At 42.8% G+C, this 24,948-nt stretch overlaps 1 protein-coding gene across 3 annotated transcripts in view; it reads right to left on the bottom strand.

Annotated features, from left to right (window-relative positions):
• Positions 1 to 24,948, bottom strand: part of stk11ip (serine/threonine kinase 11 interacting protein) — a 55,332-nt gene that overhangs the window by 14,116 nt on the left and 16,268 nt on the right. For all 3 annotated transcript variants that reach the window (XM_080758389.1, XM_080758390.1, XM_080758388.1), the window contains exons 7-24: positions 24,425 to 24,496; positions 23,078 to 23,207; positions 21,402 to 21,505; positions 20,439 to 20,528; positions 18,901 to 18,942; positions 17,821 to 17,994; positions 17,261 to 17,342; positions 16,267 to 16,552; positions 15,112 to 15,359; positions 13,949 to 14,172; positions 13,046 to 13,156; positions 12,026 to 12,148; positions 11,364 to 11,481; positions 7,889 to 8,049; positions 7,067 to 7,394; positions 4,247 to 4,353; positions 2,225 to 2,322; positions 35 to 216 (exon numbers count right to left, since the gene is read on the bottom strand). In XM_080758389.1, coding sequence (XP_080614515.1) covers positions 35 to 216; positions 2,225 to 2,322; positions 4,247 to 4,353; positions 7,067 to 7,394; positions 7,889 to 8,049; positions 11,364 to 11,481; positions 12,026 to 12,148; positions 13,046 to 13,156; positions 13,949 to 14,172; positions 15,112 to 15,359; positions 16,267 to 16,552; positions 17,261 to 17,342; positions 17,821 to 17,994; positions 18,901 to 18,942; positions 20,439 to 20,528; positions 21,402 to 21,505; positions 23,078 to 23,207; positions 24,425 to 24,496 — 2,680 coding nt within the window. The remainder of the gene's footprint in view (positions 1 to 34; positions 217 to 2,224; positions 2,323 to 4,246; positions 4,354 to 7,066; positions 7,395 to 7,888; positions 8,050 to 11,363; positions 11,482 to 12,025; positions 12,149 to 13,045; positions 13,157 to 13,948; positions 14,173 to 15,111; positions 15,360 to 16,266; positions 16,553 to 17,260; positions 17,343 to 17,820; positions 17,995 to 18,900; positions 18,943 to 20,438; positions 20,529 to 21,401; positions 21,506 to 23,077; positions 23,208 to 24,424; positions 24,497 to 24,948) is intronic.

Raw genomic sequence — 24,948 nt, 5'->3', positions numbered from 1 at the left:
CGACCCAATGACCGGCTCTAGTGCTGTGTTTTACCTGTCAAGACGCCGTAGTAGCGCTTGCAGCGCGCACTGTCCCGCACCAGGAGGGTGTAGGCCACACCCCCTTCTTCAAACTCAACGTGGATGCTCTGAGAGCCCAGTCCCACTTCCAGGTAACTCAGGTCCGTGATTGGATGGCTGTCCCTCTTCTGCAGCCAATCGGAGAGCTGGCCTCCGCTGGTAGGGAAACACGGAAAAGGATCAGTGCGTGCTCTGAAAACCTAGCTAGACATGTGCATCTCTACCCTGATTTCAATGGGCTATATGCACACGCCATTTTGGAAAGAACTTCCCCACTTGCTTCACAGGTGTTACCGATGATAGTACTGAAGGCTCCGTTCCATTCTGGTCAAACAGAGTCAGGGTGCTGCTATTGTGCATGTTGGCTCACTGGAAACACTCTGCTACCCCTGCAGTGGGTCTCAAAGTGTCCTTGAGTGGGTTCCAAATGGCCCTGTATGGGTGTGTTTCTCTCAGAGTTATGGGGCTCCTTGAAATTAAAAAAGTTTGAGAACCACCATTGTACACTAAATTGAACAGAGCCTAGGGTTAGGGAAGCGGTTATTCACAGTTATTCTGTGTGCATAGAGCCCATTAGCTGAAATCCATTCATACATCCATCTTCAACCGCTTATCCGTATTTTTGACATCATTTCTGATTGTGTTTCTCGTTTACATTCTGTGTTCTCTTGCCTGTCTCTGTTTTGCCACTGATCTGTACAGCACTTGGTCAACCTTGGTGGTCTTAAAATGTGCTTTATAAATAAAGTTTGATTTGATTTGATTTGATCCCTAAGGGAGATGCCAGCCACCCGTCGGTGAAAACTAATTTCGGCCGCTTGTATTCGCGACCTTATACTTTTGGTCATTAGCTGAAATACTGGCAATTCTTTGTGGGTATATCTGATTGGCATGTCATGTGAGAAAGTGCACAGATCTTGTGTGGTGGTATATATTGTATTTGGTGTTGGCAAAATGACAATGAAAATATGCGCAGCTTTGATATGGTGACACATGTTCCCTACACTATGTGTGAACACATCTAGAACATTTACTATGCCAGTAGTGTCATGATGTCGAGAAAGAGAAAGAGAGAGAGGTACGTCATGAGGTTGACAGAGAATGAGAGCGACCTTAGGTTTAAGGGGGACCATAGGTGTATAGCGAGCGAGGGAACATGACAGTAACGCTGCCTCATGATGTACTGTACCCGTGACAAAAACGCTTGCCCGGAGCCAGGCCCCATGCCGTGCACAAGTGATCGGCATGGGGTGAGTACGGCTGTATATATTTCATCTCAGAACTTATATAACACCCCATTATGCCATTTGCTGGGCTTCTGTCCAAAAGTATATAGCAGCATATACTGGGCTCCCACAACCTTTTTTGCTCCAAGGACACTTTCCAATATTTTCAAGGGGGGCGACTGGGGTGGAGGTTTAAGTAACCGATTAAATGTTTATTCACCCACAATGTTCACAGTACCGGTCTTTATTACTTAAATTACATAATGTGGATATCTGATATTGTCCTGGTATCTGAATTTTTCATTTGTTTTTATTAGCCAGGCCATGCATATGATATGATGGTTATGGGGCGAGGGTGGGTGGGTTGGTTGGGGGCGAGGGTGGGTGGCTGGTTATGGGGCGAGGGTGGGTGGCTGGTTATGGGGCGAGGGTGGGTGGGTGGTTATGAGAAGAGGTTGGGTGGGTTGTGGGGTATGGTGAACAAAGACAAAAGTGAGGTCAATGTGTTCTCAAGATGTGACCCACATAACCTGGGCACGTTATGCAATATCATCCTCCATCCTCCATAGTTGCGTGAAACTCCACACCAACTTTTTCCACAACTGCTGTTTTAATACAGCTCAGTATGCAGACTTGAGAGCCAGTGCATAATGTTACGGGGGTTCACAGTGTCAAAGACGCAGTTATTTTGCATACATTTATGGTCTCAAAGAATCCCGTAAAAAAAAAGAAAAGAAAAAAAGAAATAGGGACCAAAAAAAACCTTTGTAGGAAAAAGGCAATATATTTAACAACGGTAAGGTTTTACACATCATTTAAAATTTGCCAAACTTGTAGATTTGCTATTATGGAAAATATTTGACTTGTTTTATTTGCACCTATAAATGAATTGGGAGCCCAGGGTTAAAGTGGATAAGCTGTAAGGTGATTTGACTCACTGGGACTCTGATGTCATCTCTAGGAAGTAGATGCGTTGGTTTGACATCACAAGCAGTGAGGGCACCTCTCCTGGCTCACCAAACTTCACCGTGGACGTCTGAGAACACACATAAGAACATTTATTCACTTTTAACGAGAAAGATGAGATGAGATTAAAAACATGTTTGAGTTAGAACTGAGTTATATTAACACTTATGGTGCCGGGGCAATTTTTTACAAAGTTTTACTCTGGAAACCCCCGCCTTCTATTTCCCCCAAAACCGGGAGGTGAAATCGCCGTCGTAACTAAGTCTGATCTCTCTTTAGAAGCGTTGACTCTACTGTATCTCCTGAGCCACAGACGCTGTATTCAGTTTGGCCACATGAATTCTGAGATCTTATATTCATTGTTGATAGACTGCATAGTGCATATAGTACTTGATATATTCTCTGTTGACAGACTGCACATGTATCTATTCATATGACAGTGACTGTACTGACATAGAAATGTGCATTATGTTAGCCCATTCATTCAGAGACCCAGGCAGTGCATACTGCATGTCCCATGTCAAGTCTTATTTTATTTTATTTAGTATTTGTACTGGCTCTTGATTAATTGCAGCTGTTGCTGCAATGACACCTGAATTTACACCGGAGATCAGTAAATGTTTATCTTATCTTATCTTAATAACATCACAATATATTCTAAGACCAAAATATGAAGTAGTGGACTTAGGATCAATTTTACCTGAGGCAAAGCGAAGGAAAAATGCAATACATTTCAGGTATGTAGGTTGGCTAGAACGACTCTGTGTCAGGGGTGAGCAGGTCGGAATTTTTCCACAAAACACAAGGCTGTGGCCAGAATCAAACAACCTCTCTAACCACACTACACAGAGGGGTCACAGAGGGGAAAATCATATCAAATGGGGATCCATGGACTAATAATGCATATCAGACTTGGTGTCCTTGAAATAAAAAGAGAAAAAAAGGCACACTTGAGGCACACGACCTTGTAGTGCTAGTTTCACCTTTGTTGATGAACATGTTAATGATGACGATTATCTCAAATCATTGCGATTAGGCAATTATGTAATAATTGTGACAGGCCTACTTTCATCTCTGTCATAGTATTACCCCTTGTGGGACGGTAAATCCACCACAGCAAAAAAACAACCTGCAATCAGACAATGAACCCCCACTTGACATCAACGTCCATGGCAATTGAGACATTCCATCACTTCCTCGGGACAATGAAAGGCAGAGAGGAGCCCCATGCGATCAGGGTAAATAAACATGGGTCCTGCTGGGGTCTGCTTGGTTCTGTTTCCGCTCTTTGGTCCGTGTCCAGGTGTCTGAAGGAGGTAAATGATACCCTACGCTGCACAGTTGAGTTGGCTCCGTACGCACGCCGTGTGTAAAATGAGTTCTCGGAGAAAGTTCACGAACGAGTTGGGTGACACCTACACCTCTGTCAAAAAACAGAGGTGTATTACCTGGGTCGGTCCCCGGCCTACAGGCTGGGGTCTGATGGGACATCGCCGTTGGATTGTCCTTAAATGTTGTAATCCTCACCACGATCGTTGGCCACCCGGAAGATGTTAAAACAGTTTCTCCCCCCCATATGTCAATAAACATGACTCAACTTAACACGGCCATCAAAACATGTTACTGCTGAGTTTGAACCTTGGGTTCTTGTGTGGTTGGATGAATAGATCAACAGAACACCGGTTCTTTTGTCCCAATTTCAGTTGTTATGCCAATTCTCAAATACACAGTGTGTGTAGTCTTGTCACTGCTGATCCCTAACGGTTGGTCTTTGGACTGGTTGGACATTATAGGGGTAGTACAGAGGACACAGCACTGCTGACAGCCGCCTTTGACCAAGTGGTGTGTGAGTCACAGCGCGCAGCGGCCTGCCTGTCCGGCCTCCCTCTAACACGGCCAATTGTCTACTCGTCTGGACCACCTGAGCTAAATGGCTAGGCTCCACTAGGCTCTTGGTGGCCTAACCTTCTCCACTAGGCTCTTGGTAGTCTTACCTTGAGGAAGGAGTGCAGCTCCTCTTCCTCCTCGAAGACGTCCACGTCCAGGAAGAGCTTCAGGCGATGGTCCACTCCCTCATAGTCCTCAGACAGCAGGTCCAGATCTACAAAACACACAGCCCAAAAGTTACAAAACTTTCAACAGTATTAACTATGTTCAAAATGAGCAGATCCAGATCAGCTATTTTGGCACATTTTTGAGTGGTTAAATACAATAAAGTTCGTTTTTGGTGTTTACATTTTACTATCAAAACATCCTTTGCGTTTATTTAATTAAATGTAATTTTATTATAATTATCTTTCAAATTGTTACACATTTTGATAAAGATGTGAAAAACCTTCGTTAATCGGTGGTCTAGAGGTCAGTGGTTCTCAACCTTTTCAGGCCGTGACCCCCAAAAATAATCATATTTAAACTGGGGACACCCACCCTGATAATCACTTGGAATGTAGGAGTTCAGGCATTCAACTTTCAGTTCCACAGATGAATAGTAAAAAAATGTTTGACATGTTTGACATGTTTCTTTTAGTAAACATATAGTTTGTTGATTATTTTTGATGCAGTAATGGTCTTTTTCTTTTTGATGTCTTAAAAGTCCTTATGGGAATATGGGGACCCCCAAAAATTATGTGGGAACCCCACTGTGGGTCCGGACCGACAGGTTTTTTATTTTATTTTATTTAACCAGAAGAAAACCCACATTACACAGCTCTGCCAGTACCACCAAATACAGGACAACATTTAGGACAGACAAATAACATTTGTAATCACAGTACCCACTACAGAACAGGAATATCTAATAAGATGACCATAAAGTTGAGAGGTCAGGAGGACAGCTACAGCTCTGACATGTTCCACTAATCAAAACCAAAACTCTTCAGGAGCACAGACACACACTGGTGTGCCTCAAGCCAATTCTAAACTTTGACCTTGCACTGTGACCTTTGACCGTTTCGAAAGCAAACAAGACTAAAAAACAAACAAAGATTTAAGAGCGAGGGTCCTGGCCGCACCCTCGACTCATCTCCCAAGTTTGATTAAAAGTGTCTGGAGTTATTGTTATGACAGATGGAACAAACAGACAGACATAGCGACCACTGTCTTTACTCCAACTGAATAAAGAAACATCTTCTGTATCCCTGTTGTTGTTGTCAAATCCTCACATTTGTAATAATCTTAGAACTCCATTTCTCCATTTGCGAGTTATCAAACTGCCGTTTCTTGGCGATGAGGCTATTCCCCGTGGCCTGGCCCTGAAACCTGACTAACATTCTTTTTTTTTTTACTGCACCACAGCCTCTATGGCCATTAAATAGGGAGGAATATGTTAGCGCAATAAAGCCTGCGGTGAATTGTGAACAGCTACATGGGATGTTAGTGCATTGTGAGCCCTTATAAACGACTCATCTGGATTGAGAGTGATGGGACCAGGGCCTCAGAGAGGGTCTTTTCATCTGAGGAGAGTGGAAACAGGGGTGGACGTCCAGGCACTCCAACCCAGACAAGTGTTTCCGTTATACCTACTTCACAAGATGAAACGTAGATGCATGCATGTACTGTACAGTACGTGTTGTGCACACATGCATATGAGCATTTTCGAGCAGTGGTGTAAAGTACCTACAGTAAGTACATGTACTTAAGTGCAATTTAGAGGTATTTGTAGATTTTCAATACTTTCACTTCTACTCCACTACATTTCAGAGGCAAATATTGTACTTTTGCCCCGCTACAATCATTTGAAAACTTTTGTTACTAATTACTTTGCAGATTTAGATTATTATTATTACAAAAACATACAATAACCACTTCAGCCCTATATACATTTCGGCCATTTGAAATGAGCCGATTTGTCTGTATGGATGTATTGTTTGCGTACTGTATGAATTGTATGTATTGTTCATCTGTGTTGAGGACCCCCTCTAAAATGAAATGATGCATCTCAAGGGGTTTATCCTTGAGATGCCATTTTCAAATGGCCGAAATGTATAGGCTGAAGTGGTTAATGTATGTTTTGTAATAATAATCCAAATCTACAAAGTAAGTAGTAACTAAAGTTTTCATATAAATGTAGTAAAAGTACAATATTTGCCTCTGAGATGTAGAAGTAAAAGTATTGGAAATTGGAGATACTCAAGTAAAGTGGAAATACTTCATCGTACTTAGTTACTTTGACCACTGTGTGCCCGCGGTCAGCGCAAGAGGTGACTCTACTCATACCGCTGTTACTGTGGTTTGGGTTTGGGAGTTTTGGAAATGGGATACCATCAGAAAAAACAGAGGGGTTTGTGTGTGCTTTCCAACCATTTCCCGATCTGTGACCACTAGTTAAGACTGCAATTTATCTCAATTTCACATTAGTCATATGAACTGTGGTTACACCAGTGAATCTCTGACATACTATCATCTCTGGAGAGGATTCGGTTAAGATTAGCTCGGTTTGAGTTTAATGACTGTGATTATTAATCACATCGACCCTAGCGTCCCTATTCTAGGCATGACATAATAGCCCGAGACTTCTGTGAAAACCAAAATATGTAAAGTTGTGTCTCAAATTATGTCCACCGGAAAAAGTACTCACAGTTTTTATTCAATACTGCAATGTAGAACTACTTTTGGTCTTAGCATTACGTTATGCTTTAGCTATTGAAAAATAGCAGATCTACAAGCTCATGTAGGTCTGCTATTTTTGAAAAATCGAAGAACGACTGATATAGAAACCCAGATTTTCCGAAAATTAATTTTTTTAAATCTGATCTCAGGTCAGAATGGGTTGAGTACACTTGGTTACTTTCCACCACTGGAAACCCTCCACCCACCTCCAGGGCTGGCGCGTCCTCCGTGCAGGGCTGCAGCCTGGTGGCCGTGGTGGCATCCTGGCGGGGTAGAGCTGGCGTTGGTGTACTTGTAGCTCCCAGACAGCTCCTCTTTAGTCTGCCCGTCCTTACTGGGACAAGAGCGGCCTCCCCGGTCGGCCCAAGTGTCACCCTCGCCTTCCCCGATGAAGAAGGAGCTTCCCTGGGCAGTGACGAAGGAGGAGGAGGAGGAGAAGCTGGGGTCCCCTGTGGTAGTGGTGGTGGTGGCTTCCAGGACAGGGCTGCAACTGAGGCTGGCGTCTCGAGACGACGGGTTGTCTGTGGAATGGTCCTATAGGAGAGGAGAGGAAAAGGAGCATTGTGTGTGAGCTTGTAGATCAGCCATTTCTGTCGTTAACCCGTTTAGACCTGAGGACGCATCTGTGTCACCTTACCACTTAAACGTTATTTTTAAACTTTAGCTGCTGAAAAATATCAGATCTACAAGTTCATATCTAGCCTGGGTAAACCCCTCCCCCTCGCCAGATTTTTGGGCAGAATGAAAAATCTGGTGAGGGGGGAGGGGTTTACCCAGGCTAGCTCATATCTGCTATTTTTGAAAAATCGTGAAAACGTGCGCAAATCGTTTTTAAACTCATATCTTTGCTTCTGGGGCGTCCCTGGAACAACATATTTGCGGCGGCAGCAGAATACATATAATGTTTGGGGTCCTTGAAATGAAATAGTTTGAGAACCACCGATAATAGAAACATGGGCTTTTGCAGAATCGGCCTCAGGTGGATATGGGTCAAACCTGTAAACAGTGCTGCTGCGCTGCTGACAGACCTGATAGGGGATGGGATGGACGTCATGGTCGTCCCTGGCGTCCTGGTGTCCAGAGGATGGCCGCTGGTTAGGCGTGCTGGTGGCGGGAGGAGCCAGTGATTGGCCGTCCAGCTGGACCACATGATCGCTACCACACTCTGGGCACATCATCGTGCTGCTCTCTAAAGCAAACACAAAACCAAAACGCGTAACACGAGACATGTTTTTGGACGTTGATATTTGTCAAATTTGGACTGTACATTTTTTTGTGAGGGGCGCTAGCCCCTCCTATGTCCAGCTTTGAGGGCTTGTGTAAACACAAACATTGCGTAACACAAACATTGAAGACGAAGGTGAGGACTCAACTTGTGATTGACCGGAATTAGATTATGTATGATGATAAGAGTGCCCCTCACTTCACGTGGGTGTGATTTTTTGAACTAACAAGGTTATGGCGTGTGAAAATAAATCTCACCCGTGTGAAGAGAGGGGCCTCTTATCATCGTACATCGTCATGATGTAAATTCTCCATTCATTGTCAACAGGAATTAAATGTTTGTGTAAAACTAAAATCTGCACTAATAGCTGCATATAGAGGGCCCCTCAAAGACAACCATATAATGAGTTTTTTAGCGTTGTGCTGTTAAACATTTGTTTGTAAGGGGCGCTAGCCCCTCCTATGCACAGCCTTGTGTATGAGCACGGATTGTGACACTTAAACACTTAAATCTTGTGTCAAAATCTAATATGAATGTCTAACATTTAGTCTAGTCTGTAAAATTGTAATAAACGTGAAAAATAAAATGGCCTTTCAGACACTCCGTTTGAAATGAACGCAGACGTTTAATTATTTCAAGAGGTTTCCCAGCAATAATAACAGTCATGATGTTTAGCTGCAGGCTACGTGATTCTCCTAAAACATTCTTCATAGGCATGGCTTTGGTTCGGGCATGTGCAAATAAACCAAAAAGGATATGAGCCGTGCCTCTTAAGCTCGGCAGTGGTGGAAAGTCACTATGTACATTTTACTCAAGTACAGTACTTTAAGGACAACTTTTTCCCCCTTTTTTCAACCAAGGTTCATGTTTTAGGTTGTTATTAGATAAATTAAACGAGGAGTGTTACATTTTTTTTCATTTGCTGCTTTCTTTTGTTTTAGGAATTTTAGCTATTTTTGGCAGGGGGGCGATTTCTTTATTATTATTTACTATAGTCCTACTAGTGACCCCAGGAAATTACATCTAGCCACAAAAGATCACAGGATTTGCTGAATGTGAAGGTAGAGTACTAGGGGGATGCCATATCAGTTTGTCACCTTCCCCTTCACATTCAGTAGATTCTGTGATCTTTTGTGGCCAGATGTCATTTCTTAGTAGGACTAAATTAAAATAAATAAATCGCTAAATGGTTTTGTAAAAAAATACATATTTAGCCCCATGTTCGAATGCCCCCCGTCAAAAATAGCTGAAATCGCTAAAACGAAAGAAAGCAGCAAATGAAAAAAAAAGAACACATACATTTGAAAACTTTGAAAACCTACAGTACATTTTGATGCCAATACTTTTGTACTTTTACTCAAGTACATTTTGAATTCCAGACTTTTACTTGTTAACTAGTATTTCTAATTTTCTATATTGCAGAATTTTGGTATTTTTACTCCGGCAACATCAAACCCCCTCCAAACATCTGTTTGTCAAAACAAGGGCCTACACTACACGACCCCAGCACAGCGTGTGGGAACAGGTCTTAATGTCAGGTTGGGAGAGGCTGTACTATGGGAGGTGGCTGAGCCTGAGCTAAGGGCCGTATCTATCTATGTCTCCTGGAGATTATAGAGGTAGAAGGCTCAAAGGGAAGGAATAATACATGGCATGCGTCCCTTAAAGATTCTTCCATTTAATGATTCTTCATATAAGCCTCTTACGAAACCTCATTTGTTTGGGGGATAAATATCAAGCCCCATGCCTGCTGTCAGGCACGAGGAAGTCGTTACGAAAGAGCCTCGGTTACGACATTTTGACAAAGCAGGTCTTATTTTGTGAGTTTAGCTTTCACTCACTACTGATGGGGACTTAGTGATTAGCCCCTTTAACCCTGGTGACCACATTGTTGGCATTTTCTAAAATATACAGTAGATTTCATATCACGCCCCATTATTTATTCAGCATAACTCAAATATTTCGTTAATTTCCATGCTGTATTGATGTGGTAGTAGAGATAACAGGCAGACGTTTATCAAAATATAAAAACAAATCTACATTCTCTAATTGTATAGACTAAATAAAATAAAATGGTGCATGTACACTTTACATAGATTGTGCATTACATTCACCCATTCACACACACATTCATACACCGATGGCGGTGGAAACCATGCAAGGCACATCAGGAGCAATTAGGGGATCAGTGTCTTGCTCAAGGACAATTCGACACTAACTCTGTGGGAGCCCGGGTTCGAACTGGCACCCTTGCGGTTACCATCCAGCCACTCTACCCCTGACCCACCGCCGCCCGCCTCTATTAATATATATATATATATATATATATATAAATAAACCGATTTCTAACAATAATGTAACTCTTGATTGCTTACGCGGGTACATTTGATTTGAAAATGTGTGCACATCTTTAATCTACTTCTTGAAATACTTACATACATACATTTCCCATTCCTTTCACTCTGTATCCAATGTGTGTGTGTGTGTGTGTGTGTGTGTGTGTGTGTGTGTGTGTGTGTGTGTGTCCGTCCTTTGAAATCATTTCTAGCACTTTAGAGCTTATGATAAATTGCAGAAATTAGAAGTAAAAGGTGGTAGATTAATGGGCTTATCCTGTGCGGGGGAACAGAGAGCGAGCAATGGAATAAGGTGTTGCAGTTTTCAAGTTCAAACTGGTTACAGGGCAAATTTGCCATTTAAAGCATTTGCCTGTGACTTGTGAATATAAAGCTGATTTGACTGATGTAGGTAACTAGAGTGGATAAGAGAGATGACAATCCTAATGAAACAGTAAGGGTAAAATGTCAGGCAGATACTGTGTAGGCATAAGACCGAAAGAATAAGGTCGCGGATACAAGCGGACTAAAGTTCAGTCAGGCGAGAGAGACTCAGAGTAGAGTCGCTGCCTCTTCGCTTGGAAAGGAGCCAGCTTAGGTGGTTCGGGCATCTGATTAGGATCTCCGTTGCTCTCCCCAGGTTGGCGGAGGGTGTGTAGAGCCCAGGATCACAGTAGATGATTGACACAGGGGTGAAAAATGGGTTACAAAATCGTGGGATAAAAAATATATTAAAAAAAAAAGGATCTCCATAGGGAGGTCCTCGATGCACGTCCCACTGGGAGGAGACCCCGGGGCAGACAAAGGACCAGATAGAGGGATAAAGGGCTGTATTTTGCGTGTCTTAAGTACCAGGTGTTGCTCTGGAGGAGAGGGAGCACTCTGGTGGAACTGGTGGAACTGTTGACCCCGCGACCCAACTACCTAAAATACTGCTCTGACCTTTGCCATGGTGTCCCTGCTGGTCCCACATCATCCCAGCAGCCTCACTGTGCAGCTCTTCTGACAGCCCCTCTGGTAGTCCAAGAGACCCTCTCCTCTGAGCTCGGCCTCCGCTCGCCTAGTGTGGATTTGGACAGCAACATTTCGATTTATGATTTTAGTTTACTTTCGAATACAATTTAATTCAGTGTTAGTCATAGTTCAGTCATCTGAAATGTTTCAGTGTTTGTCTAGTTTCAGTCGACTAAATATCCTAACATTTTAGTAGACAAAATCTATACAGTTGATTTAGTCAACTAAAATGTATTATGGAGGGCCTTGATGGCGTCCTAATGGCAAACTTGGTTGAGTGCTGAAAATAGCCGATCGACAAGCTCACAATGCATCGTGGCGTCGCAGCTTGTAGATCGGCTATTTTCAGCATGCAACCAAGCAGCCAGGTCTTTAATTCTACTGGATCTCTTCTCCACCAGTCTCTCACAAACATTTTAAGTCTCGTTTTTTATTTGTTGACGAAATTGGCAATAGATTCAGTCTTAGGTTTTAGTCATCTCTGGCTTGGATTTTATTTCATTTTCGTCTGTGTAAAAACATTAGTAGTCGGCGGCACATTTTTGGTCACAGTTTTAATGGAAGGACATGGACAGTCGGCGGCCGCTCACCTCTTCAGAGGCCTCTCTCTGGAGCGTGAACTCCGACCTGCAGCGGAGGCACTGCAGATGGAGCTGGCACCCGGGCAGCTGCCTCTTTTCCTCCACCAGGGGGCGCAGCACATCGACCAGAGCCTAGTGTCCACAATGGAGTGGGAAGACCGGGCTTGTGATTTGTGTGAGATTTGTGTGACTCGTTGCGTGACTGAGTTGCTTAACCATTAAGACCTAAAATGTCTTCTAAAACAGTTCTCTGAAAAACATGTTTCTATGACTCAGTGGTTCTCAAACTATTTCATGTCAAGGACCACCAGAATCATCAATATAAATCATCATATAAAGAAAGTAAAAAAGGTAACAGACCAATTTATTTAAGGCGATGTTACAAATAGCATATTTATGTATGTATTGTCCAGTATGTGATCATTTTCTCAAGCTCGCCTAAATGTACAATTCCAGAAGATACCTTGATACAACTGTATTTTTCCCATTCCTTTTCATGTGAACGGGTTATGACAAAGCAAAGTTGAACTGAAGTACTCGGGCTTGTTCGACCCACGCATATCAACAATGTGCGTATTAAACTGAACGCTAACAACAATAATAATACTCTGTCATCCTTCTTGACAGGCTTCACCTCAGGTCATGAGTCATGATGGCATGATGGGTTCGGCTAGGACCTGCCACATAGTTGGTATAACGACGTGAATGCAGCGGCGGGGATTAGGCAAATTAAGGATTGGTAGGTCTGGTTTGCAAGAACAGACTGGTACGGTACAGACAGAGTCAGAGGTGGCGACTTCACCAGGGCACCGTTTTCCCCAAACAGTGGGTCGGGACCCACTTGTGGGTCACGGGACACATTTTTTATAGGTCCCTTTATTTATTTTTGTTTCCTACATTTGGTTTTTAATTATTGTTATAATATAAAAGATTTCTGTTTTGGGACAGGGGCTAAAAAGTTTGGGAACTGCACCAGGGTGTACATGTGCCCCCGTGTGCGAGCGTTCGTGCATGTGAGTGTGTGCGCACCTGCAGTGCTTGCTGTGGGTCGTCGTCCAGCATAACATAGCTCCTCCCCCTCTTCTCTCGGCTGATGTAGTCAAACTGGAGATGAACCACTGGAAGCATCTTCTCTTCACCCTGAGAGAGACAGACAGACAAAGCAAGAGAAGAAAGACAGATAGAGACACGACAGAGAGAGGGACAAAGAACAGTAAACAAAAATGACTCACGTCATAACTGCCAAGTGCAGCAAGCTCACAATTAATTTTATCTCCCATTGGCTTAGAGGATACGGCTTCACGTTGCAGAGTTCAGACTATGGGTTTTATCTCCCATTGGCTTAGAGGCGCTATAGAGGCAGCCAATCATGAAAAAGTGTCCACTAGGTCCTCACTAGTCTCAACATCGACAGTATGGCAAAAAATTGGTGATGCACCGAATATTCGGCCACCGAAATGATTCGGCCGAATAGTGGCAAAAGAATGCATATTCGGTATTCGGTACCGTATAGTCAAAGAACCGGGGTTACCAGATCATAACATACTGTTTTGTTGTGGTGACGTGATCAAAATGTAATCATGTCTTTTGCCATTATCACGTAGCTACAACAAAAGGTACGACCATGACAACAATGATACAAAAACTCTCACTCACTCACCCCATGCATCCAGGCAGCCTGTGACAGCTCTCTCCCTCCCTCCCTCTCTCTCTCTCTCAAGGGCTTCACACACCGTCTGCGAACGCCGCGCGTCAAAACAGCCGCCTCCGTTATTTTCAATGAATCTATCCCACACCGGCGGCGTCCGACGCACGCTGACGCCTCGCCTGACGCCTCGCCTGACGCTTCGATAGAAACCAGTTCTATTTTCCAGGCGTTACCGCGCCTGTGCCGCGTCACTGCGCACCCGGTGTGTGTTGGGCTTCACTCACCGCATGCGTCCAGGCAGCCTGCGACGGCTCCACACGGACCAGGCTGCTCAGCTCCAGACGGCTCCTCTCCAGTCCGCGCTGCATGTCCACCTCCAGCAGGAGGCCCTGCTTGACCCGTAGAAACACCTCTCTCCTGCCGCCGCCGCCACCGCCGCCGTGCAGCTTCCCCCCGCCGCCATCCACCTCTGTTAACACCCCGACCAGCAGGGGGTGACACAGGTCCACTAAGAGAGAACGTGGGCGGAGTTGTGGAGAAAAGGGAGAGAACGAGGCAGATAAGAGAAGGTCAATATGTCGTGCCTAACCCCGTTTTGAACCCCAATCCAGTCTCACGTTGTTGACAGAATGTTGCCTCTCGAAATTTTCAAATGCTTCCGTCATACAGTCCAGAGCACGGAAGCTCTGATCATGAGCAAGCGATGAAGCGGAAGTGAAGCCAATTTCCGTTTCGTCTTTACAGTCACGCAAATGTAATATAAATCAAAATAATCTAAGCATATATAGCTTGCTGCTTAGCAGAAATGGAAATAAAATGTAAAGATATTTTAGAAAATATATTTTCGTTAATGGAAATGGCACCTCGGGAGGTGTTATCTTCACAACACAGTTCAGGATAAGATGGAGTGCGTGATTTTTGTACTTTTTCTGTTTTGTATGTGTCTATGGAATTACAATACTCCCAGGTGTGGTTAGAATATTTAAATAAATCTTCCCTTTGTATTTTTGATTTCTTCCTGAAAGGTGAAAGCCTTTGAGTCAAAAGGCCCAATCGAAATACACACAATATTGTGAAATCACAATATGTCTATCTCAAGTTAACATATTTACAGAACGGCATCATTAATCAATGTGGATATCAATTCAGTTCAATTAAATTGTATTAAAGTGTAAAATCACACAACAAGTTTTCTCAAGACAGAAATCCGACAGATCAGTGTCACTCTTAAGACATTTAATGCAGGGAATAATGTATCAAAACAATTTATCTGTAAGCTTGTCTCTTCTTTAGTGGATGTACATCCTCTGCAATGTGACTCAAACATAGTATAGAATAATATACAATAATCATCATAATACGATATCTTCCTGGGATAAATAAAGCCAGACAAAATTTGAATGAAAACAAATATCTCCCCGATTTACCGCCCCTCCCCTCCCCTCACCTCCGAGTTCCTCTTCCTCATCTTCCTCTCTGGCGTTCCCGCTCTCGAGCCTAGCGCGGTGGCCCTGTGTCTCCGACAACATCTCGGGTTCCGGAGACTCCCCCCCAGGCCCTCGTCCCTGTCCCTGTCCCGTCCCCAGGCTGTCCAACACGCTGGTGTCCAGGGTGGACTCGGAGGGCCCCTGTCCGTCGGTCCACTGTAGAGTGGACTCGGTCTCCTGGTCCGCGTCCCAGTCTGAGGTCTCCAGCCTGGGCTCGGAGCAAGGTTAGAATAGTCTTAGTCTCACGTTACCAGACTGTTGCCTCTCGCAATTTCCCAAATGCTTCTGTCATACAGTCTGGAGCAACGGAAGTTCTATCATGAGTAAAATATAAATGCTTCCGTCATACAGTCTGGAGCAACGGAAGTTCTATCATGAGTAAAATATAAATGCTTCCGTCATACAGTCTGGAGCAACGGAAGTTCTATCATGAGTAAAATATAAATGCTTCCGTCATACAGTCTGGAGCAACGGAGGTTCTATCATGAGTAAAATATAAATGCTTCCGTCATACAGTCTGGAGCAACGGAAGTTCTATCATGAGTAAAATATAAATTCTTCCGTCATACAGTCTGGAGCAACGGAAGTTCTATCATGGGTAAAATATAAAGCGGAAGTGGAGCCTCCTCCCCACTTCTGTTTCGTGCAAATTCATCCTAAGTATATATATATATATATATAGATATATCTTGCTGCTTAGCAGAAATGGAAATAAAAAAAGAAAATGTAAAGATATTTTAAAATAGATTTTCTTGAACTGAAATGGAAGCTTCCTTACTCGGAGTTCCAGACTCTATATACTGTAGCATTCGGAGATTGTGGAAGAGTTCTGCGAGACTAGAATAGTTTCAGATTTTTCATTAGTTTAGTTTTAGTTATAGTTAGTTTTGACTTTTCTTTTCTTTCTAATTCAGTTTCTAACGCCTAGTTTTAGTTTAGTTTTTATTAGTTTTAGTTTTTTTCAGCTTGTTTCAATCCTGCACCTGACAATAAGTCTGGTGCAGGATTGAAAAGGGCCAGAGTAAGTATTCCTGTGGGTCGTCTCGTCCCCCCACCCCCACCCCCACACGGAGTTGCAACACTCACTTCACACAGGTGAAGTGAGTAATAATAACCTGGGCTCGGAGGACAGCAGCGGAGCGGGGAGGACCACCTCCGGTACCTCCGCCGGGCTCCCCTGCGCAGAGCCGGCGTGGGGGCTGTGGCTCCCCGCAGGCACCGGAGAGGCCTGTGTGGAGCTGTGGCCGTTGGCGAGAGGCAGAGGAGGAGGAGGAGGAGGAGGAGGAGAGACCGACGACACCGGCCCCTCCAGGTGAGTCCGGTACCGGAGCCAGTCTTCACCCAGTTGCTCTCGGAAACTGTCCATGCGTTCAATCTCCTTCTGGTGTGGGAGCACGATATCTGGAAGACACGGACATTTGTTTTCATTGTTCTTTTATATGAGGGACGCTCTATATACAGGTTTAATGTTTGTGTTTAGTTCAATGTTTGTTTTTAAAATGCCATTGACAATGAAGGGAAAATGTCATCTTGTCCGTAACACAAACATTAAATGCCATTAACAATAAAGATAATTTAATGTTAGTTTTGACACTGTTTGTTTTACATCATCATCACCTAACCATTGAATAAAGTAACATTTACAGCTACTCCAAGCTATACCGAATTCCCTCGTCGATGTAAGATTGTAAGAGCGCCCCTCACTTCACACAGGTGTGATTTTTACATTTTCAACCACATTAACCCTGACGTCTTTTTTTGGAAAAAGCATAAAATAATTTGTATAGAAAACTTAGAAACTAGAAAAATAGGAGATCTACAAGCTCACAATGCGTTGCATCACAATGCATTGTGAGCTTGTAGATCGGCTATTTTCAAATGGCTGAAATGTATATAAGGCTGAAGTTGTTAATGTATGTTTTGTAATAATAATAAAAATCTACTTCAAATAATTGTAGTGGAGTAAAAGTACAATATTCGCCTCTGAGAAGTAGTTGGGTAGAAGTAACGGTACTGGAAATTGGAAATACTCAAATAAAGTACAAATACCTCAAAATTGTACTCAAGTAAATGTGCTTAGATAGATACTTTCCACCACTGCTTGCTTACCGCACGATGTGCTGCGCATTCTGGGTTCGTAGTCAGTGTCACTGGGCTCAGAAATACTGGCGCGCCTCACCTTCACCTTACTCTGAAACACAGACGCAAGGATTTCAACACCTTAATTACAGTATGTCTCTGATGAGAAAATGAGCTCTGTGGGTGTCGGAAAATTATACACTTATACATTACAAGAGCCTTAATGCGCAAAAACACGGCTTAATGAAAACACATAGCTAGAGACTGCATGGAGTCCGTTTCATTCCTATCCAAAGATAGAAATAAAATAAAAATATGAATTATTTCCCCCTGGCTATGGGTATACTGCTGTATAACATGTATTATATAACGACACAATGTGGCATAGCTCGGTTTACAAAATGATACCCCCTCCAAATGTATATACTTTCCCTATTTATAACAGTTTTTATTATATTTTGACACTTGCTTTGGCAATGTAAACATGCGTTTTCTCATGTCAATGAAGCTCATTTGAATTTAATTGAACTGCTAGGTGAACAAGCAAGCCAAGTAATGAGTCTCCATCATCCATCCTGTGAGAAGCTCACCCTGGCTTTCCTCTTGCGGATCCGCGTGACGCTCACTTCCCCCACCGACATGCTGTCGCTCAGCTCCCCGGCACCGCTCGACGCGTCCTGGTTGTTGCTCCGCTCGGCCACCGGGGGCGCCGCTGGGGGAGAGCTCGGTGCTTGACCGATCAGCTGCCCCCGTGTGGGTAGAACCTGTGGAAGGGGGAGTGGTCCGATGACGTCATGCACAGTTCTCACATCAGCACAGTGGTTCTCAATGTGGGACCCCCTGTAACACTGGTTCGTTCCCAAAGACCCATGTGCGGGGAGGGACACATTTTTATGGGCTTTTTACCCATTTAGGCCTGACGTCGAAATTTATAAAATATCTAAAAAGTCCTGACAGTTTTCTGCCAGGATTTTCACGATTAAAAAGAAATAGCAGACCTACAAGCTATGAGCTTGTAGATCTGCTATTTTTAAATAGCTAAAGTATAACATAATTCTTAAAACACCAAAAAGGGTTCCCGCCCAAAATGGATTAATTATTTGTATTTCAAATTTCAAATTAGTATTTATTTTTTTGTTTTTCATGAATTACAAACAAGAAAAATCCAAGAAATCCCATAAATTAGAAAACTAATGTTTTTAGGAAGTAGTGAAAATAGCTGATCTACAAGCTCACAACGTGGCGCGAAGCCACTAGTTTGGGTCCCGGGCAAACATCTAATCTCTCTTTTGGGTCACGGGCTAAAAGGTTTGGGAACCACTGCCCTATGACCCTTGAGGGGGTTATATAGGGGGTCCCCAGTTAAATTAATTAATCATATAGAATCAAAACATCTTGTATGGGGGTCCTATAGCACACAATACTTTCAGCTAGGGGTGTGCGGTCAAATCATTTAGGGGATATATATATATATAAAACATTGATTCATAGTACCCAAACAGAGGACTCTGAGACGTAGCTTGCTGCTGTCCGAAGATATCCACTGATGCCCGAGACATGAATATAGGACTTTATAGGACTTTTAGATTATAAAATCAGCTGCTCGTTACGAAGAAAAACCAATTGCTGGCCTGGGTATACGTTACCAGGCAAGAGAGTTGGATACTCACGGACAACTCTGATGATGACAGCAGAACTCCGTCAAGTTTAACCTAGTGTAAAAGATAAAGGTATTATGCAGGACAATAATGTTTGAGGTTTCAAATGATGTCAAATCTTTTCCAAATTATTTAAGAGGGCCTTCCAGTTGAAAATGTATGTTTTTGTGTTTGCTTTGTTTTGTTTTTGTCAAAAACATCTATGCTGTATCGTTATCTTGAGTCATGTAGGAAACGCAATTCAGAGAAGTGAAATGGCTTGAGGCAAACGTTCAAATGCAGCCACTTCCATACTTCTTCATTGAATAGTGCCACCATTATGATGACAATGTCTTAATCAATTATTGACCTGTTGACCACCAAACTGCACCAAACGTCAGATACTGAGTTAGAGAAGTTCCACAGCCCTGTGTTGTTCATTTGACGGTGATACAGTGTAGTGAGTCGCAGTGACAAAAGTCGTAACCCAGGTTTCTGAGTCAATGCCGTAAATGTATTGTATTGGTGTCACTGCGAATTCCTGTGGGTGGGGATTCCAGTAACAGCAATCAGCATTCACTGACTAGTCACACCGGCATTCAGTGTTGAATAGTGATTCAGTGTTGTGTGGAATACATGTTGAACTGCCATATTGCATTAATGTTTTCTTTTCATTTATATTTGCCTCAATACATGGTACGTACCATTATCTGCACTAAGGTCCCTGCACACTGATGCGTTTCTCGGATTTTTAGCAGCGTTTTTCCGCCGGTTTTCAGAAAAAACGCAACCATTCTGCAAGGACCTTTACTGTCTCTTGGGTGGTTAATGTTGTCATCAGTGTAATTTGCCTCCATTTTCACACCTATACTTCTGAAAGCAGTTACTACCGGTAGTTCATAATTAGCCAGTTCTGCACTGGCTTTGCAGCTTAAAGGACAACTTTCGTTTTTTTCAACCAAGGTTCATGTTTTAGGTTGTTATTAGAGAAAGTAGAGTAGAGAAAGTGTTAATTGTTTTTCATTTGCTGCTTTCTTTCGTTTTTTTACAGGGGGGCGGGGGCATTCGAACATGGGGCTAAATATGTATTTCTTTACAAAATTTGATAGCGATTTATTTTTTTATTATTTACCTACTACACCCCAAGAAATTCTGGCCACAAAAGATCACAGGATCTACTGAATCTGAAGGAGGCCTACTGGGGGGGAAGCCACACTGTGTCATAGGTTCAATATGTCAGTTTGACACATTCAGAAGATCCCGTGATCTTTTGTGGGCAGATTTTCTTGGGGTCTAGTAGGTCTATAGTAAATAATAAAAAAATAAATCGCTATAACATTTTGTAATAAATACATATTTAGCCCCATGTTCGAATGCCCCCCCCCCCCCCCCCCCTGTCAAAAACAGCAAAAATCCCTAAAACGAAAGAAAGCAGCAAATGAAGAAGAAAAAATACTCTCACCTTTTACTTTCTCTAATAACAACCTAAAACATGAACCGTGGTTGAAAAAACCTAAAATTGTCCTTTAACCAAGTAGCAGTAGTAAAGGTTGCAGTAGCAGTGGACTCACTCTGAGGTAGGCGGCCTTAGGGGACAGGTGTCGGACTGTACATTTCCGATGATTCTTCTGGAAGTACAGCGGGTTTCCATCAAGGTTCAGCTGGAAGACAACACAAAATGTGACATAAACACATCCCGTGAGGCCATGGTAACCGACCGTGCATCATCAGCGCTCTTTTGTGCAGCATCAGAGACAAGAATGGAGCCGTCAGAGAAAACACATGTGCAGCCAGCAAGTCACATGGAATAAATAAAGAAAAGTCTGAAAAGACTGAAAATGTTTGAGGCATGAAGAAATCATGACATTTGCGAGACCATTTGTGTTTCTGGAAAATGCTTCTTCTATACTTGTATTCTATTGCTAGTTTGATCACTTCATCTGAAAATAACGAATGACCAAAAATAGCCAATCCACAAGGTCACAACACGTAGCGCTGTGATGTGTTGTGAGCTTGAACATCTGCTATTCCCGGTGCGCAGCATGCTTTCACAGAAGACTCGCTGGCTTCTACGGAATCCAAATGACTGAAATCAGTCGTGGCGACTGAGAACTTTTATCCATGAAGTCAAGAAGCCAACATCACAAAGCCATGATGCGTGTGATATCACACCCATACATTGAGCGTGTACAAATACAGTACACGTGCAATGGGTGATGCCGGTATAGTGTTCTATACACATTATGCTCGCACCCATTATCACTAGAGATAGCAGGTGGAAGACAATTATGCCTTTATTATCAGTGCATCAAGTCCCTGGTTATATTTCACGTGTTGGTAATATCATGACAGACTGAAGTAACCAATGTTGGCTGTGTGGACGGCGGTGTTGCTTATATTCTGTTGTTATTCTGTTGCTTGTTTGGATTCAAGCACAGAGACACATGTTTTGAATGTGTGCCCTTGGTAATGAATTTTATAAATGTGGACTCAAATAAAGACATTTAAATGTGTGTGTGTGTGCGTGCCCTTACCGTGTTGAGGCAGTGTAGCATAGAGAGAGGGGCGAGCTGGGAATGCTCGACGAGGACATTGTAGGCCAGGTCCAGGTGCTGCAGGGACGACAGCTGTTCCACCCCTACAATCACCACGACACAGTACCCACATGTTTACACACAGCTGCTAAATGGTAAAATGTGCATTTATATAGAACTTTTGTCCAAAGCGCATTTAATTAATTCAATTCAATTTGATTAAAGTGTCAAATCACAACAAGTTGTGAAACAAGACACTTTACATGTAGATCAGAAAACTGACAGAGATCCCAGATCTCTGTCGGTTTCCCCCAACCAGAACAAGCAATATTGCGACAGTGGTAACTGTAAGTACTAGTTACTTTGTTATGATTATTACAAAACATTAGCCATTTGAAAATAGCCGATCTACAAGCTCACAATGTGTTGCAATGCGACACATTGTGAGCTTGTAGATCTGATGATTTTCAAACATTTTATTATTTTTTATTCATTTGAACACATTCTGCATAATGAGTACTTTCTAGTTTTGGTACTTTAAGTACATTTTTATACAAATACTTACACATACTTTTACTCAATCCAATTTAGAATTCTGGACTTTTACTAGAGTATTTCTACATTGCAATATTGATACTTTTACTTAACTCCATTATTGCCTGCTAGGTGGTAGCATAAGCACACCTAACCTATGCCACCTGCCCGCTCTCACTCTACGATCCTAGTTTAATTTCCGGGTTATTCAGTGAGGTGGGGCTGTTGTTGTGAGGACATTGATCATTAGCCACAAGATCATACCGCTTAGCTCTCGTTACAAACAGTTACATGTGCAAAGCGATGCGATACAAACTCAAGTATTATTTACGATCGTCGGGATGCGCGACAGCTCACCATGGACAGCGCTCAAAGCTTTAGAGGGTTTAGAGATACAAGGCTTTGAAAATCCTGTTATAACGGAGGCTCAATTGAGCTGGATTTAAAAATCCCATAGCTGGTGAGGACGGAGGTTCTCCATAGCAAACAGAGCAATGCTAAAAGGTAAATTGACGGCCGCCGCTTTCATATATGGAGTATATGGTTGTCTACGAACATGTACGTAGTTAGCACCTTTAGTACGTTTATAATCGTAGATGGAAGAGAAAAAGTTAAGTAATAAATGAGAGTAGTTTTTCCACCACTGTGTAACAGTGCAAATAAATAAAAACAATTAGGTGCTGCAAAGTAACTAGGCTAGCAGGTAACCAACATCAAACCTATAGCATCTGTCTAAACAACATGTTATGCAAACGACATTCTTAGCATTTGTCAACGAGTAGGTCTGTAGCCCTGACTGACCGGGAGGGGGGGTCAATGAAAGAGAGTCCTCAGCACACAGAACGCATTGGGAAGCGCTGTGTGTGTGTGTGTGTGTGTGTGTGTGTGTGTCTAAATCAACTGCAGATTTAGTCGACTAAAGTCTTATGATCTTTAGTCGACTAAAACTAGACTAACGCTAAAACATTTCAGATGACGTCTAAAATATGACTAAATTAAGATTTATTCCAAAGACTATGACTAAACTAAAATCAAAAGTTGCTGCCAAAATCAACACTGGTGCGTGTGTGTGTGCGCAACGTGTTTGTGTGTGTATTTGTGTGCGTGTGCGATGTGTATGAGTGTGTGTGTGTGTATCTCACCATTGATGGTGTCCAGCTCATTGTACCTGAGGATCAGCGTGAGGAGTTTAAACCTGGCACTCAGGCTGAGTGTTGGCGCCCTCTGGAGGCAGTTATAACCCAAGTTCAGGTGCTCCAGCTCGCTCAGAGGCTGAGCCAAAACAGAGAGAGAGAGAGAGAGAGAACGCACACGTGCGTGAGTGAGTGAGAGAGAGGTAGAGATGGAGAGGAGGGAAACGGAATGAAAATAATGCACAAAGGAATGAAAAATAATACAGATATTCAATTCCAATGAAAGTAATTTATTGCATTCAAATTGTGGTCACTCATTCTCTGATCAAGCTGACTTCCAAGACAGACACTGGCTCCCCCAGTATCCAAAATGCGTCTGTACCCAACTGTATAGTTGAGTTTTCATCCTTATCATCATATAGTATACGAGTCATACAGGGAAACAAAAGTCATATTGTGAGCTAGCAAACTGCAAAGTCGCAATGGAACATTCAACACCACAATTCCCTGGTCATTCTGCTCAAATGGAAGGATGCTGCCCCGCCCGTGCTCCGTCAGTGGCTTCGTGATATAATGTCCTGTCTCGAGTTGGAGATGTTAAACCATTTTGGTGTTTTAAACATTATGTTATAATTTAGCTATTGAAGAATAGCAGATCTAGGCTACGAGCTTGTAGGTCTGCTATTTTTGAAAAATCGTGAAAATCTAGTGCAAATCTTTGAATATATATTCCTTCAGAGCCAACGTTTTTAACTCAAATCTTTGCTTCTGAGAGGGGGTCCCTGGAACAAAATATTTTCCAGGGACCAACAACATATTGGTCGGCGGCCAATTACATATCATTTTGGGGGTCCTTTGACATGAAATATTTAGAACCACTGACATAGAAACATGAGGTTTTTCAGGAAACTGTCAGAATTTAGAAGATTTTATTTTTATTTTAACGTCAGGCCTAAATGGGTTACGGTTTTCAATTGCCGGCTCTGAGAAAAGGTTGGGATTGTGGGTGGGGGGAGGGTGGGATAGGGGGTTGAGTTTTATTTTTATATGTCTTTTTAATACTTGCCCCTGGGCTTCTGTTACAAAAAACCTGAATAAAAAGATTTTGAAAAGAAAGAAGTTAAGGACACTCTAATTCCCTGAACACTCCTGATTTGTCCAAATAGTTGCAGCTCTGAAGAGATGTTCCGCACTATCCAGCAGATGCTCTTCTTCTCCAGGTTAAAGCAGAACTCTGGGGTATTTAAAGGTTTTGGAAGACATGCTCACTTGAGGGACCCACTGGTCAAGTAAAACACTCCCCAAGTGAGAGGACAATAAACCCAAATTAAAACCCTGGCTGAGCCCATACCCTACCTTCAGGAACTCGGCACACTCCTGGATCTTGTTGTGGCTCAGATCCAAAGACCTCAGGACATTCAGTAAGGTCTGTAAGACAAAAAGGAGAGGCACTTAAAATAAAAATGAATGAATGAATGAATGGCTCAATATCATGGATTTATGGATGGATGACAGTACAGGTAGGTAGAAGCTGACAGATAGACAGGTGGTTGAAGTAATGGATGGAAGGTGCGTGTGCGTCCGCCAAACAGCGCCACACCTCATGCATTTCCAGGTCACCAGGGCCTTTTAGTTAGGGAAGGTTAGCCAAATGTCTGACCAATCTGCAAAATAAATGCTTACCAATAGCAAATGTGTTCATAAAGGTCTACTACATCCCTTGGAAACCTTTCCGACAGGTGCTGAAAGTTGGAGTACCATTAACAATCTATATGCAGGCAAAATGTACAAAATGTAATTCTAATTGAAGTAGCATGTGACGGGTCAAACTAGGGTTTTTTCATGATTCTGAATCCATTGCAAGCATTCGTTGTGCACTC

The sequence above is a fragment of the Protomyctophum bolini genome (assembly GCF_963924005.1).
Source record: "Protomyctophum bolini genome assembly, chromosome: 24".
Classification (NCBI taxonomy): Eukaryota; Metazoa; Chordata; class Actinopteri; order Myctophiformes; family Myctophidae; genus Protomyctophum; species Protomyctophum bolini.
The sequence above is the reverse complement of the archived record's forward strand: the minus strand, read 5'-3'. Positions and strand labels throughout refer to the sequence as shown.